The sequence below is a fragment of the Gasterosteus aculeatus genome, chromosome 9 (assembly GCF_964276395.1).
Source record: "Gasterosteus aculeatus chromosome 9, fGasAcu3.hap1.1, whole genome shotgun sequence".
NCBI classification, from domain to species: domain Eukaryota; kingdom Metazoa; phylum Chordata; class Actinopteri; order Perciformes; family Gasterosteidae; genus Gasterosteus; species Gasterosteus aculeatus.
The window spans coordinates 5,306,092-5,322,064 of record NC_135696.1 but is presented as its reverse complement, the minus strand read 5'-3'; the positions used below and the strand labels follow the sequence as shown (position 1 = coordinate 5,322,064).

Below are 15,973 nucleotides of genomic sequence, written 5' to 3'. Positions count from 1 at the left end.
ACTGCCGCCCCAGCAGGGGGTTAATCTGCAGGGCACCATACCGTGTGTGGGTGTGTGTGCATTAGGTCATCGTTACTGAGAGGGGTTACCCTAGAAGCGGGATGGGTTGCACTTTACAATGAAGATGAAGGCAGTGCTTCAATTGCTAGACCTTCTTAACAATGTTTTGTCTTTGTCTACAGAGCGGTATGAGAACAACAAAAAGCTTGGCTTTGATACCTATTTGGTTTTGAGGGGAATGCAGACATTTCCCGTCGGGGGGACATGGGGTAGCGCTGAGAGGCCGAGGGGGGGGAGGCATGGAATGTCAGTGAACGCTCGCCAACGACTGCAAATCCAAACACAAATTGCACAGAGCTATATGAATTCTCTCTGTCTATAATTGGTTCTTGCTCGGAGCCCCAAAATGAGAAATCCAGCCCCTCACAGGGGGCCAGAATAACATTACTTCTTGTGCCATTTTGGCAGCACCCTCTCATGTAAAACCCATAGTCCACATTGGCTCCGGATCCGACCCGTCTGTAGGCTGTTGGCATCTAGACATTGTTTGTGATTAGAGTGTATTGTTACAAAGCCACAAGGATCAACCCTCCACCCCCACGGCTCCTTATCGCCGAGGAGACAGCGTCATCCTTCTCAAAGGAAACCGAAAGCCTCCTCGCCAAAACCTGTACGGACAAAACATGGCCGGCCCAGTGGTCAGGATGCCGTTCTTAAACTGGTTCCCACTATGGGACGAGAGGGACGAGGCTGCTTGTCTCATGTCCCTGTATCGCCCATAAACAGTGCTGGGGACGTGTCGTTTGTGCTCTGCTAACCCTTCCTTAGTTGTGCTCTGGTGTTGTCAATCCGACCACGATTAGCCCAGGTATGTCCACGCATTATGTGGCTTATCAAACAGCTGGCACAGTCCTGATAGGTGCCGCGCTTAACACTGCCGTAGTAGTAGTAGTAGTGTTGGAGAGGGGGGGTTGTTGACACTATAATCAGTTTGATTCAATGGGAGGCCGTCAAATGCTGTTGCCTTTTTCCTCTTCAGTCTGGATGGCTATTTTGCGGGGGGGGGGTTGTGTGTATTTAGACTGTGGTGGGGATAGTGACCATAGGCAGCAAAGAAGCCAGATGTGGTAGTAGTACCCTCACTCGGTTGGACACCGCCCTAAAAGCCTAACCGTGCCAATCTCTCATTAATAATTCCACGTGCTTTCTTGACTGCGAAGGGGTTCGTTTTTTGTTGTTGTTGCATTTTCGCCTGTGTGTCTGTGCACGGTTTACACAACCCGGCTGCTCCCTCTAATCAGCTTTGGAATGAGACGGTGATCTCGCATTATGATAGTCATAATCTTCTCTGCAGAAGTAGACGCTGCCAAGTGTGTCGGAGGGGGCACTGCATTCCTTGTTGATTGATCATATAAATGCTCGGTTCTTCAGAGGACGCTCTGAACTATCGCTTTGGTCACCAGGTAGGAGCTTGTGACCAGTAGTCCTGTGCTCGGGTTTTGGCACACAAGAGCTTTTGGGGGAGTTTTGGCCAATGAGCGTTGGGCTTCTGGACACGTCTTCTTGTCCGACCTATGTTCCACCGAAGGGGGCGGAGCTGAAGGGGGCCCACTGAGGGTAAACGCGGCCGGGGATGGAATTAGTGGAGGGAGGGTGGGGGTGCCAGGCTGAAGCCTGTGAGTCTTGGCTGGAGTCCAGGGGAGTGTTCAATGTGCCCGAGGTCCAGTGCCCCCCCCCCCCGTTCACACACCCTCTTTCCCTCCCCGATGCTTCATGCTGGCTAATTGGAGGGACGTGGAGAGGGGGGAGACGGGCCGTCACGTGGAGGATCACAGAGAGTATGCAGGGATACAGTGCTCCCCTTCTTCTCGCTCCAAAGTGACCTCAGACGGCCGAGCTCGTTATGTAAAAGGCCTCCGGCCCCCACAGCGCTCCCAACGCCTTCTGTTTCCGTCTGTGTCAACAGCGCTAGCAGCACTCTGCTCGCTCCTATGGCCAGACCCTGGCTAGTAAGCTCAGATCACTTGTATTTTTTATTTTTTTGCAGTATTGGCAATGTTCGTTTCCTTCAAAGGGTTTTCATTCAGTTTGTGTGCGGAAGAACGTTTTAATCCCGTATCTGGAAATGGCCTCGTTGAGGAAGGGTTAAGACAAGTGTGAAGGCTAATTTATGTTGATTAAGGCACAATATCTGAGGCCACTCACGAATACATCAAGAAAGCTGTCGGCCCGACTCGTCGTCATATTGTACCTTTACTTCCAAATTTGCTCTGGTGTTATTGTCTGTATTCTAAGAACCACGTCATGAGCTACAATGCACATCTGCAGGATACAACAAATGAGCGGGAAGATCTCGCCATGCCTGTCCTCAATGGTACGATCAAACAAACTAAGCCAATGTTGCTCAGTACGCCAATGTATCCTTGCTAGCTCTCTACCCTCCGCTTCCAACCGTCGCCCTGCTTTTTCACGTCCTCGCCGTTCTCCTCCGAGTCAGTGTTATTGCTTTTGCCGTTGACAGCCAGGGATTTGTTGATTTGTTTATGTAGGTCTATATGTTAAACTGCAGCCTGATATACTGTCGGCTGTTTGTTGATTCACAAACAGCCAGAGAGCCAAAGCCCTCGCTGGTCAAATTCAAAGCTCAACGCATGAGTTTAAATGAAGAGGTTCTCATTTTTGGTCCGGGGTTAAAAACTAAGAGGAACTTGAGGTAAATTATTCTATTAGCCAACAGCACTTCATAACTATCTAGGGAGTCACCTCACAGCCTCCGAGCTGCTCGACGGAATATGTGCGTTTGTTTCAATCCAAAGAGTCAAACAAACGAGCGAAAGACACAGGCCAACGCAGACTGCGTCCACCTTTCCCCGTGAGCGCAAATCCGTCCCAAGAAAGGCCCCGCTCGGCTCTACGGCTTCTCCTTGAATCGTCGTTTGGCTTTGGCTGCGTTGCTGGCAGCGAGCGGGCCCACTCGGCCTCGTGCCTCACGCTGTTTTCCCCGTTTTAATGAGCTACTGTCGCGTTCAAAGTTTCATATCGACTCGGCAGAGGAAGCTCGGTGCTAATTTTCCAAAAGGCAAACCTCAAAGCTGTTATTTATAACGCAGCTCTGCCTCTCTCCCCGTCTGATCCTTTCGCTCCCTCTCGCTTTGTCCCCCCGTCTTCCTGCGTCGCCGCTCTGCTCCCGCCCGCTCCCCCTCGATTGGTCCCTCGTCTCCGCATTCCAGCAGCCAAGAATATCTCCGCCACGGCCCATTGAGCGGGTTTCCGGCCCCTTGTAGCATCAACCCGTGCCGTGCACATAACCACGATGCCCCCCCCCCCCCCCTCCACCCGGCGAACGCGTAGCTGGGGCACGAGGCCGGTGGCGGGGGCTCTGGGACGGAAACGTGCGCGCTGCAACAGTGCTATTCCTTGCCTGTCAACCATGGCATTTACTGGCCTCCCGCCCCATAGACTTAAATGCACACCTACACACATTTTGTTGGGGTACGGGTGAGGTCCGTGGCCTGAGTAAGGAGATAACCCCTGCAGGGCCTCGTGGCTTCGCTCAGGCCACAGGAATGGCCGGCAACACTCTGTTACCCCTCTTTTCTTTTTCTTGCACCTCTCTCTTCCGTTCTTTGTGTGATTGGTGTTGTGTCTGCGGCGCAGCTGCATGTCCCCCGCCCCCCTTCGAGTGCTCTCCCGGTGTCTCTCCCTCTTCCATTTGTCTCGCTCAGTCTTCACACTCCTCTTTCCCCCCCAACCCTCCTCCCCCCCACTATTCTACCCTGTGTAGTTTTCCCCCTTCACTTTCTCTGCATCTCTAGATACCAGCGACCAAGGTGCGCAGGTTTTTTCGGTACCTTTTTCTACCCCCCCCCCCCTCCACACGGCCGCCTATCTCTCGTTGTCTGAACCCCCCCCCCCCCTCCACCTAGCAAAATCCTCCGTTTCTCAAGTGAGGACTTCCTTTCGTTTCCCTCCCCTCTCTCCCTCCCTCCCTCCCTCTGTGTGTGCGCCCTGTCTGGTTCTTCGGTGGCTGTCGTTCTTAATTGGTGTTGCTCTGCGTCTGCTTTCATCCTCAGCCTTTTCCCATCTCCCTCTCCGCTGCATCCTTGGTAGAAAAAGACAGACATCAGACAGGCTGCCTCCTGGTTGTGCGTGTCGAGCTTCCACGTTTTTTTTTTTGTGCACGTTTGTGTTGTGAGTTTTCAGCCCCCTCGTTCCTGTACAGTGTGTTCTGGTTGTCATGCCTCCTTCTCTATAGCTCGAGCCGTATAGTCCCGGGATATGTGGCTGTTTTTGTGCAGCACAGGAAGAGAGGCTATACAGTGCCGCTCCTTCACAGTTTCCCGATTGTCCCAGTTTTGGGATGTTTTCATACTTGTCTGTATTCTAAAAAAAATAAATAAAATAAAAGCCAGGCTCAGACTACAGTAGTTTGGACCAGTCTCCCCCACTCAAAAGCCTGGGCTGTTAGCTTGGTTGTTGCCTTGTTCTAACCGTGTTATCTTCATGTGGGGGGGAGGGTTTCTGGTTTCTCCAAACTTAAACCACCTAAACATCTGATGCTTTTAATTGAAGCGAGCCTTTTAGTATTTGTGCTACAGTAAGCTAAAGGAAGGACCACCCGGCTACCTTTGCATCGTTACCCGTCTCTATTGGCCGCCACGCTGACTGACACACTATTGCTGTGTAGGTCAGGGACATCGGAACGGGACATATTTTGCCTAATTGTAGTGCCACGCTGCCAGTGAGGGTGAACCTGATGCACGGAGGACACCCCGGGGTCATTGCTGAGGGAGGGAGACCGGGGAAGGCAGGTAAGGTATATGTGTGCCAAAAGAGGTCAGGAGGGAAGCTAGGCCTCAGGAGACATCTGTGTTCTACCAGGCTGTTTTGTGTGTGTGTGTGTGTGTGTGTGTGTGTGTGTGTGTTATAAACACTTGAATATCATAATAATATAACACTTAGCCAGTAAATATCATGTGCGTCATGAATTCATTGGGATGGATGAACCACATTTGTCCATCAAAACTCTTAGGCTGGCTGACATAAATAGGGAATGGACCGTTATTAGGATGATCCACTGAATATGCACATTTTTGAAAGTGGCATTGATTTGAGACCACAGTCCTGTTTTAAAGATTAGTGCCCACTGCACTTAGGGAAGAGTAAACACACACATATTCTGTCCCACTGGTCCGGCTCATGCCTCTTTAGTAGTTCCCAGGAGCTGTCACCAATGCTGAGCCAAAGGAAAGACAGCCGCAAAAGTGGCACTGAGCTTCCGCGGCCCCCCGGGCCAGCTATCTATCTATCCATCTAGTTCGCCCACTAGAAAAAACTTTTGTGTTTCGTATTCTGTCAGTGTGCTTAAAGCCTGGTGTCCTTTCTGTCCCTCTAATCCTGTGCCTTTTTATCTTCCCGCCATTCCCTGCTGTCTTTGAACCAACTCTTCACACTGTTACTGCTCTGTCGTGGGCTTTGATTTATGTCTCTAACTCTTTTCTGTTCCTACGTCTCCATTGCATCGTTTCATTTTACAGTGTTTGACCATGAGTGAAAGTGTTTCTCAGAAGCACCTGCGATGATTCTTTTTTCTTTTAGGTTGATGATTGTGAATTGGAAAAGTTAATTTGTCTCTGAAGGGATTTAAAGTACAAGGCGCAAAAAGAACAGAACTTACACGTGGAATATGTCTTGTGTGATGGGAGAGTAATAGTAAAAAAGACGGAAGCAATGGACAGCGTTCATGTTTCATTCATAACTCCCTCTCTTTCCTTTCTGGGCAGCTGAGAGAAGCTAGCAACAGAAGAAAGAGAACCATTTGATGGAAGAAAAGCGAAAGAAAAAACAAGAAGAAAAGAAGACTGACGTCGCTCAGAAAAAGGTAATCGATGCACTTCTCCACACACAGCACACCAATTGAATGATCTTCACGTATTTCTTTTGACTCCACCGGCTGGCCCTTAAATATGCCACTTTTAGGAGTGTAAAACCTATTTAATCAATAGCTTTTTTATTCAAATCAACGACTGGCTTAAGCAGCAAAAACAACTTGACTAGCATTGTTTGTCGCATCAAGTCTGGAATGTGTCCCTGGTTTTAGATAAACAAAGATCCTGATTTCCTCCCCCCTCTCTTCTCTCCCTACAGGCCGCTGATCAGAAACCCAAAGGTGAGTGTCACAATAACACAACGCCCCCCCCCCCCATACCTTCCATCCACTGATCTGCATTAATAAGCTCTGGTTAACAACACGCTGACCTGTAAAGGCGCACACACACACACACACACACACACACACACACACTGTTGTGTAAGACTTTCTCATGCAAACATGTTATTTATGCACACAGTTCGTACTCCCGTACACAGATGGTCACACATGACGTGCACATGCATGCACAATTGTGCCGTTTGACTCTCAAACACACATGCTTACACACACACACACACACACACACACAGCAGAGCAAAAACAGCCTAGACTAACGCAGAGCGATGCGGAGAGACGCCCAGTGCGCCCGCAGCACCAGTCAGTGAAGCGTGAGTGTGGTTGGGGGGTGAGGGGTGAGGGGGGGGGGGCAGAGGGCGGAGGAAGAGCGGAATAAAAGAAGGACATGGCGTTTGGTTCAGATGCAGAGGTAGTGAATCCGAAAGGACGGCGTCCTTGCATGCCTCCGAAGTGTTAAGACGCTGAAATAGATCATAATAGACCACCGCCAGGAAACTCAGTTTTGGAATTCAGCGGTTTACAGAACAGCTGGAGTTGTTTCTGGTGTCCTCAGTTGCTTCTAGCTATGGAAAACGGTCACACCGAGCATCTTTCTGTGTTTACATTCGGATATATCAGTTCATTCATGCAAAACGCTGGAGATGAAAAAGAGGACAGAATGTGAGGTGGCTACCTCTAGCACCGCCTTGTGTGTGTCTGCCAGCGCCCGAGCACCCCCCCTCCCACGCAGTGCGAGCAACAGCTTGGCCATCTGGGTGTAGCTGCTGGGCCTTTTTAGCAGAGGTCACCGCGGCTCGCCTCGGACGATGACCCGTCTATTTAATTGCCCTCCCACGTGTGTGTCGCGTGGCCCCTCGTCCCAACTTCCAACGCCTCCACTCGCTTTGAGCATGCATCATAATGCCACTGCTCTTATGCTCGAGTGATTTAAGATGGAAATAAATTCTGTCTGGGCTTTATTATGATTCAGTCCCAAATAATTGTGCTGTATCTGAATACTTTTTTTAATTCATTTTTTATTGTGTAGAGCTTGAGTTTCTTTCGTATTTCTTTTTTTTACTGTTGGTTGCACAGGCCAGACAGCGTGGTTACATAGATTCGAATAACTGGCTTAGTCGGACTGAAAACAAATTATCCGTTTCATGTAAACACCTTTGTCCGACTGTGCGGTCCGACTACGATCCGATTAACACCCCTGGATAACTCGATCCAATCCAGTTGATAGTTCGACTATTGCGGCATGTAACGGTGAATCGGATAAGGAACTGGACTTTGCGTCTTTGCGCATGCTTGAGATCCCGACTGCGTCTTCTCTCCGTTATCAAGTCAGCCAATAGCGCCATTCGCATTCGCTGTGCTCCTATTAACATCATGCAAAGATAGTAGAGGGTTGTAGCTTCACCTTGCTCTCCGTTCGCCATATTTCTCGTAATGTTGATGTTGTTATTGTTTGTTGTTGGTAGTGGTGAAGCGGTCAAGCGGAAATGGCTGTATCACAACTCGTTGTAATGAAAACAGCGCCACCTATCGTATCGGATATGACATGCTTTCGGCCAATGGTTCGATTTATTCACTGTCATGTATATTGGGATAATAGCACTTGCCCCGAAAGATAGCATAGTCCGACTAAGCAAAGATTCGAATTATACCATCATGTAAACACACTCACTGTGGCTCTTTCTCCGGGAGCACACTGCCTCCTTGCTTACATTCACACCTGGAAGCGGCCTTTCACACCCACAGTCATCTCCGCTGCACTCGGAGCATGGCGGGGGTTTGAAGGCGTTGCTCGTCCTGACCTCTGAGAAATGGATGTTTAGTTGTTGTTGTCGGATGGTGGAAAACCCACATGGCCCAAATAAAAATGACCCACGTTGAGCTTGGGCACCTCAGCATGCAGCTCGGTGTGTGTTTGCCCTCATCTGTCTTGTGTTCAAACATGCTATTGCAGCAACAGTGCTGCATTTCTGTGGGCCAAGTGTCACTGGCCGGAGCTGCAAAGGAAATGTCGAGAGGGGAAATATGGCCTAGGGACAGGGGGCACAGCTGAGAGAGGGGGTGAGAGAGAGAGTGTCTCGGGGGCATTCCCGAGGCCACATAAAAGGGGAGAAATTAAGGGAGGCCAGAAGAAAGTAATGAAGCAGTGAGCGCTTCAGACGTGCGCCAAAAAGGGCCGTCGGTGTTGATGTGGAATAGGGCTAATGGCGTGGGCATTCGTTCTATGGGATGTTTAATCAGAGACAGCCAGGAAGGGACTGAGCTGGCTTTTCATCCGTGACACTAAATAATAGAGGTGTGTGTGTGTGTGTGTGTGTGTGTGTGTGTGTGTGTGTGTGTGCGTGCATCAAATATGCGGTGGTGATTTGTGTGCCTCCATCCATATCGGTGAATTTTGCCTACCTTATACACTCAGATATTCATAGACACATGCACATTGCACAACACTCCTCCACCCCGGCCCCCAAAACCTTTCTGTGCTTTCCTCTGCGCGGGTCTTCTTTGGGCATTTCGTTCATATGCATGAAAAATAAGATAAAGCTTTGCAGCGGAATGAACTCCTCTGCCCCCATTACGCATGCAGCTCCTCTGTATGCAGGGATCCAGGAGGCAGTGTCCTGCTGCCCCAGACCCCCCCCCCCCCCCCCCCGCCCCCTTCTCTCACACACACACACACACAGGCTGGACCCTATTACCTCAGAGGGATGCTGATTACTCGCCCCCAGCACACACGGAGCTTCACAATCCCCCCCATCCCCACCCCCACTGCAATCATAATCACTCGGAGTGACTGACCTGACAAAAACATGCACATGCCAAGACACACACACACACACACACACACACACACGCATATTTCCACACACAGAGGGAGTGGGTGAGTATCCGCCGAGCAACATTAAAACTGAATTTAGAGCCTTTTAATCTGCTACGTGAGCGAAGGAAATGCTCACAATCCCCGAATTGCAAGAGCAGTCATGTGTTTTTGTGTGTGAGACAGGGGTAGAAGGCCCCAATAAACGGTAAATGGACTGTACTTGTATGGCGCCTTTCTGTTCTTCTGACCAAGAGCTTGTGCACTAGATGTTACCATCCACCCATTAACAGCCATTCACACACTGATGACAGGAGCTCGCCCACAACTTCCCTCTGCCATGATGTGCTTCCACATCGGAGGAGAAACGCGCTTATGCTGCATTATGTTTGTCAAAGCGGCGAGGGGCGTCCACAAAAGACGAGAGTGCGTCGGGTAAATTCCGGATCGGATTAATTTGCAATTTCACATGCTATTAATTGCGTCAACACTTTTGAAAAGGGTATTTCATGAATCACAATCTAATTAGAGGCTAATTTGCTTTAGCATTCGGGCTGCTTTTCTTTTACGTTAACCTCAATTTATAAACACTCCATGAATTAATAGTGAATAGCTTGTGAATTACATCCTGTGGATTTATGACTGCCAGGCATGGTCCCCCCGCCCCCACCACCCTCCGCCCGGCAGACCCGGCGCTGCTCACCCGGCGTGCATGTCAAGTGTGCTAGTGAAGGATGGAGGGGGGCAGAGAGGGAGAGAGTGAAGGGAGCACAGACTCAAACAATGCAGCCCTAGTTGCGTGTTTGCCCCTCCCCCATCTGCTCCTCCCCCAACACTGGGCCGCTCCAAGTCAAATCTCAGGCTAGATTAGTAGGATGTAGCACGACAGATATGCATGAGAGTTCAGCTTGTGCTTTTAGGCAAAGGTATGGGGGGGGAACACACGCCTGCCCAAGGGGCCCCTCACACTCTTCCCTCTGACGGTTGAATTTGGCTCTGTGAGATCATTTTTCCGTGGATGCTTATAGTGCCCGTAAAATAAGTCCCAGTGGGGCCGCTGTGGGACGCTCCCGTTTGCCCAGCTTGTCCCCTGTGCTCTTTGTCCTCGGGGGCAGTGACTGTGGGAGACCACGTCTTCATCCCTCACCACAAGTCTTTTTTTAAAGACGCCCTTTCGTCAGGCAGCCGCTGTCCTCAGACACTGATGACCTCGGGGACGGAACCCTCAAACCGGCTTTTTAGGGCTAGAAAGGGGTTGTTGGGGCAACTCATAATCTTAACTGGACCGGAGGGGCACAGCTGAGTTGAGCAATCCAGAAAAGAGCCCAGCATTGAGAAAAAGGGGTGGGGGTGGGGAACTAATTAGTGAGAGGGGGAAAGAGGCGCGTTATGGGAAGAGGTCACAGGATGCACAGGAGGCGGGTCGCGAGGCAAAACGGAGGTGCGTAAGGCAACTGTCAGTCCCTATGGCAATGGGCCCTGTTATACGAAGGGAGAGGGGTGGGAAATGTTTGCCTTTTCTTATTCTGCGTGAGAGTGAGGCTGCTTCTGTTCTTCTCTTCTACTGACAGATGGGACCTCATAGAGCCCCCCCTCTTGACCCTCCCTCGTGCGCACATGCATTTTACCTCCTGTGACCAAAAATATATTATAGAAAAGCGCCGTGGTGAAAGAGACTATTGTCCCCAGTGTTATGGACCGCAGACCGGAGGTATGCGGGGTGCTGCGAGGTCTTCCCTTCATCTGTCTGTGTCCCAGATGAAGATGCAACGTTATTGGACCAAAACCCGATGGGCTCCTTTTTACTCATCGGCTAAAAGAAAACTCATTGCGCTGGTCATCCTACAGCACGTGTACCACTGTTGTACACAGAGAACATGCTGTATGCCGCTTCGCTACCGCTGAGCCTTTATTGGATCAAGTAATGCACCATTGTGTGGGGTAGATAGGCCTGTGTGGGTGTTGCCCCCCCCCCATTCTATAAACGTGTCTGCATAATAAAGTGACTCTGCAGACAATAGACAGAAGGGATGTGGGAACCTGCTCCGCCCGGCACTGGGCTCCCAGCGGCTCTTGTTCGATAACACATGGGCCCCACTGTCATGCCATATGGATTATTACCTCTATATCTGGTTGCCCCCCCCACACACACACAGCGCCCTCTCTTCATCTATGCTTACTCGCTCTCCATCCTCCCACGGTTGCTCTTGCCATTTGGTCTCTGTCTCCCTCATTGTGTGTAATTAACCATTTAAGTGTGAAGAAGGGCTATAATTAAAAGTTTGGCGCAAGGTTGCAGAGAGCACCTCCGCTGGAGGGGTTTCACCGGCTTTACAGCGCACTCCATCCAACATGTTAATTTAATTGGCTCTCCTTTTCAACTGCAATTAGCGGAACCAAGGCCACCACCACATTAAAGTCTAAATGTGGCTTTCACAGCACCGCCGCTCGAATAGGTCTGTTCTAACCTCGGCATTGATAAAAGGATTGTTTTCTGTCTCTGCATCATGTATCGGTTTTCTCATTGACATCGGTTAACTTTTCAGCGCTTTCGGTTATTCGTGACCCCTGCAGAAGAAGGAAAAAAAAAAGTCATTCGAAGAGCTATTCATGAAATGCATTTGTCATAAGCCGTCAATTAATAGTGCTAGAAGTATAATCCACCCGCAAGAAGGGCTTTAATAAGAGGACAAGTCCCTGTTAGTCTTCCAGTTGAAATGCACTGAGCTTGCAACTTTTCGCCGTGTGGATTTCATCATCAGTGGAAGCGGCAGCAGACGCTTCGCTTTCCTCATTTAATCGTTTACAGACGCAATTTTCATCCATGGGGTTTTCCTCACGTTGCTCTAATTTGTTCCCTTCGTCGTCTTTTTCTGCCCCCCCCCTCACACCTCCTTCAAAAGCACTTACCCATCCGTCGTGGATTAAGAAAGGATCTCTCCCCCTCAAAGTGATGAAGGCTGTCTCAGTTAATGTGTTTATGTTTGTTCGGTGTGTGTGTGCGTGCTTCCTTCTCAGGAGAACATTAATTCTCACTGATCCACTTGATAAATATGGGTGACGGCATAGATGGCCACACATTCCCCGATATTACAACAGCAGCTCTTGAATAATGAACGATGTCTCTTGGTTTTTTTTTGCTCACACAGAATATTCTTTTTAAACAGGTCAATGGTGTTTTATATGCATCACGACTATGTTAGAGTTGGATGTTATTGCTTGTGTGGGGGAAATTTAGATGTGGTCATCTGCAACCGGAGGCTACACCCTTGTTACTACAACAACAACTACACAGAGTGGAGGTTGCCGGTGAGCTCAGAGAATCGCGTGTGTGTTTCTGCGTTCATCTTCCTCCTCTAACTCTGGAAGATCCTTTTGTGTTTTCTTTGAATCAGGCCACCGGCGAAATGATTTCTTTTCTGCTCATGTGCGTAAGACCACCACTCTCCATTTAGTTGGACTTCTGCAGATGTCAGGACTTCTGTTTGAGCAGCGAGCTGCACCCAACAGTGTGACCTGCATCTTCAAGCCCCAGAACCCAGTTCTACTAGTTCTTCAAAGGATTTCAGGGTTCCTCACAAAATGTTTCTGAGTTGAAAAAAAGAGATGAAAGAAATGGAATAGGAGGCAAACACAGGGTGGAGAGATATACGGGGGGGGAGAGAGAGATGCAGCATCCCCCGGATGGAAAGGGGGCAGAGTGTATTCACCGGGCTGCTCTCTGATTGGCTGAGGCTGCGTCAGGCGGGCCGAGGTGGATTTAATCAGAGATGTGCGTCATCAGCTGTAGTTCCGAGCCAACAGCCAGCCCAGATACTGCTGGAGGGGGTGGGGGGGGTCTCTCTCATACATGTTTTATAAGTGGAGGCGCCCACGCGACAGCGAGTGTCAATACATCAATAGAAAAACAAGGTTTTGCCTTCAAATACTTTGCTTCATTTGTAGTTCTCTCGATGCCGAGGGCTTTTATTTTGGAACGTAGATTCTGTGTTTAGTGGCATATTGAAGTTCGCCCCCCCCCCTCCACCACTTTTGTGCGTCAGCGGTTCGGCAGGCGTCTGGATTTGTGTTGCGCTCGCTCGGAGGGACGAGCTGACCGAATACCTTCTGCGCTGCAATGTAGCAGGACCGTAGGAATAATTCAAACTTTAATCAAACAAACTATTTCCATGCCAATCGATTTACCTCTATTTCATGCTTTGAAGAAAACATCCCCTCCACACACACTCACTCACACACACAAACAACCTGAGCCGTCCTTGTCTCCGTCTCTCTCTCCATTTGTCTCTCTCCACCCCTCCCCCCCTCCCCTGGGTGAGGGCAGTCTCAGCTGCTGTGCTAGAGCAGCTATATCTATCGGGAGTGTAGAAAAACAACATGGTCATTTACCCGCGGAGCAGGAAACCGCGATCGGCGGCAGCTCGTAGGCCCCCCAGCCGTCCGGTAGTGGCCCGCTGGACGCGGGTCCCGCTCCTCCTGCGTGCATGCAGACAGACCCACGCCGTCCTGCTCTTCAGCTGTCCTCGGTGTTTCGCTTGCCAAGGGACACTTTGGCCAAGCTCGCCGGCAAGGTCCCGCTAATAATGACAGCTCCCGGGCTAACGCTCAATTAGACGGCCGGTCACGTCAAGAGTCCGGTTCAAGCCAAAACAGCAGGGAAAAGTGTGTGTGTGTGTGTGTGTGTTTGTGTGCTTAATGAAGGGGAGAAGAAGTGTCTCTACGCGTTTGTCCGTGTTCAGCCAGCAGAAAAAAAGCTTGACCTTTTCTATGAGTGCGTCCGGGCCGGTAACATATGTTGGACAAAAGGCTGCACGGAGCAGGTAACTCAACGGCACAGTCCACCCCAACGTGCAGTGCGTGCTAAAATAATCAATTATCAGCATCTGCTGGGTACTGTACACAAGAATGCACATACTTCAACTAGCGGGGTCACCATAATATAACTGGGCAATATCCGATATTATGATGGTACTGTGACTTGAGACGAGATGTTGTGTTGTCTTCTCCTGGTTTTAAAGGCTGAATTACACTAAAGGGATTTCCTAAGCTGACCACAATGTTGAAGCTGTATTTGCTTTATTTCACTTGGTGATGATTATTTATCAAAAATCTAATCTAATCTAAAGGAGTTGACTTGAAATGATGATGACTACAATATCCTTTTTTATTAAATATGAATACATGACATACCATGGCATTGATTAAACTGGACAGTCAAACTACTCCGTTCTTTTGTCAGTACTAACAAGTCAAAGACCATTTTGCTTCTAATTAAGGTGTAATAATGAGCCAGCGATTAACCCCTTGCTGCCTGCATGTCTCTCTCTGTCTCTGTGTGCTGTATCCATCCAGTGCCGGAGCCTGCTCCCACTAAGCCCAGTCCCGGCCCGCCCCACCACCTCCACCCCGCCAGCCCTACGCTGCCCCTCTCCTCCTCCTCCTCCTCCTCTTCTTCTGGCAATGGCAAACGCGCCTCCTGCAGTAGCCAACTCCCAACCCAGACTCCTCCTCTGCAGCAGTGCCAGTTGCCCTCTGCCAGTGCTCGCTACCCGCCCAGAGAGGTGCCCCCGCGCTTCCGCCAGCAGGAGCACAAGCAGCTACTAAAGAGAGGCCAGCCACTGCCCGCGGGAGCCCTCGGCGCGCTCACCCTCTCCTGTTCTTCTTCTTCTTCTTCCTCCTCCTCCTCTTCTACGAGTACCAGCAGCACTTCCCCAAACTCTGCTGTGTCCGCTGCGGGAAAACTCCACGCAGGTTTGTGTTAACACAGTGAAAGATGTTTGAAAAGAAAACATTGGCCCTGGATGCACTCTGTCACTTTGTTTTTGTTTGTTTTGTGGTGGCCATGTGCAAATTGTTTCACCCTCCAAACTTCAGTTGGATTTTTGTTATCATTTCAGTGCGTGTTTATTGAATACTTCACCCGGTGAGCTCATTAAGAGTCTGGCACTCTGCTTCCACCTTTGCTGCACCCACTTTACTTTTCCATAATTGTTTGAGACAAATCCCGCAGTAACATGCAGGAAATACTTGTATGCCACATTAACCTTCATTTCAGTTTTTCTTTTCACTTTGGCTCGGCACAGACACGGCGGTGTGCAGGGCCGCATGGACAGATTTACTGTAAGCATGATAAATTACGGTGATTGTAATTGCAGCTTACCGCCGCACCTTCACTTCCCGACAGTGTGAAATGATGTTGAGATACGACCCTTAAATGATGCGACCAGGCAGATTTAGTGTCTGAGCTGTTTTCAATTGGTCGCTTTGCTCTTCTTTCCACCCCTCCGACCTTCTCAACAAAATCTGATGGATGAATGTTCGTTTCCCACAGTGTTATTTGTGTCTGGCTTTGGATACAAGTGCTTCTAATGGTAACGCCAAATTCTTTCCAGGCTATGGAAAAATCTTGTTTGGATGTTTTTAGCTCATATCATAAGAACATTGTTATAGATCTTCACAGGACAACACACACACACACACACACACACACACACACACACACACACACACACACACTGTCAGAGCTCCATAGCCAGCGGTACTATTTTAATGAAGTCACTGGTGGCCGCTAAGATCACTGAGACTGAACCTGCCTCAAGGTGCCCCTTGTGTGGCTGCTTGTGTGCGTTTCTATGCACAGTGACGCATTGATAAAGGATAGCCATGGTTTATTTATTTAACGGCCATTACACTTCATGGACCACGCAGTGTTTCTTTTCACAGGGTGTTTTTCTAATCAATATTTCTTCTTTTTTGGGTGCATTCGTCCAAAGGGTTTTCCCTTTTTTGAAGAGCAATCGCAGCCATCTGCATAATGATGTGCACAGACCCGATGGTGCGCCTCGCGTCCTTCGTCTAGCGCAGGACGCAGTGACTTTGAAGACGTGGATTGAAGGATATCTCTGTATTGCGTTGTTTTTATGTGCGGGTTA

The 15,973-nt window shown here is 49.5% G+C and overlaps 1 protein-coding gene across 8 annotated transcripts in view; it reads left to right on the top strand.

Moving 5' to 3' along the window:
* Positions 1–15,973, top strand: part of tnrc6c2 (trinucleotide repeat containing adaptor 6C2) — a 41,142-nt gene that overhangs the window by 2,475 nt on the left and 22,694 nt on the right. For 4 of the 8 annotated variants that reach the window (XM_078080254.1, XM_078080253.1, XM_078080252.1 and 1 more), the window contains exons 2-4: positions 5,784–5,881; positions 6,148–6,169; positions 14,394–14,792. In XM_078080254.1, the coding sequence (XP_077936380.1) occupies positions 5,822–5,881; positions 6,148–6,169; positions 14,394–14,792 (481 nt within the window). In that variant the 5' untranslated portion in view covers positions 5,784–5,821. Of the gene's footprint in view, positions 1–4,692; positions 4,812–5,783; positions 5,882–6,147; positions 6,170–14,393; positions 14,793–15,973 lie in introns of those variants that run through there. The other 4 variants (XM_078080257.1, XM_078080255.1, XM_078080251.1 and 1 more) reach the window with 3 other exon arrangements.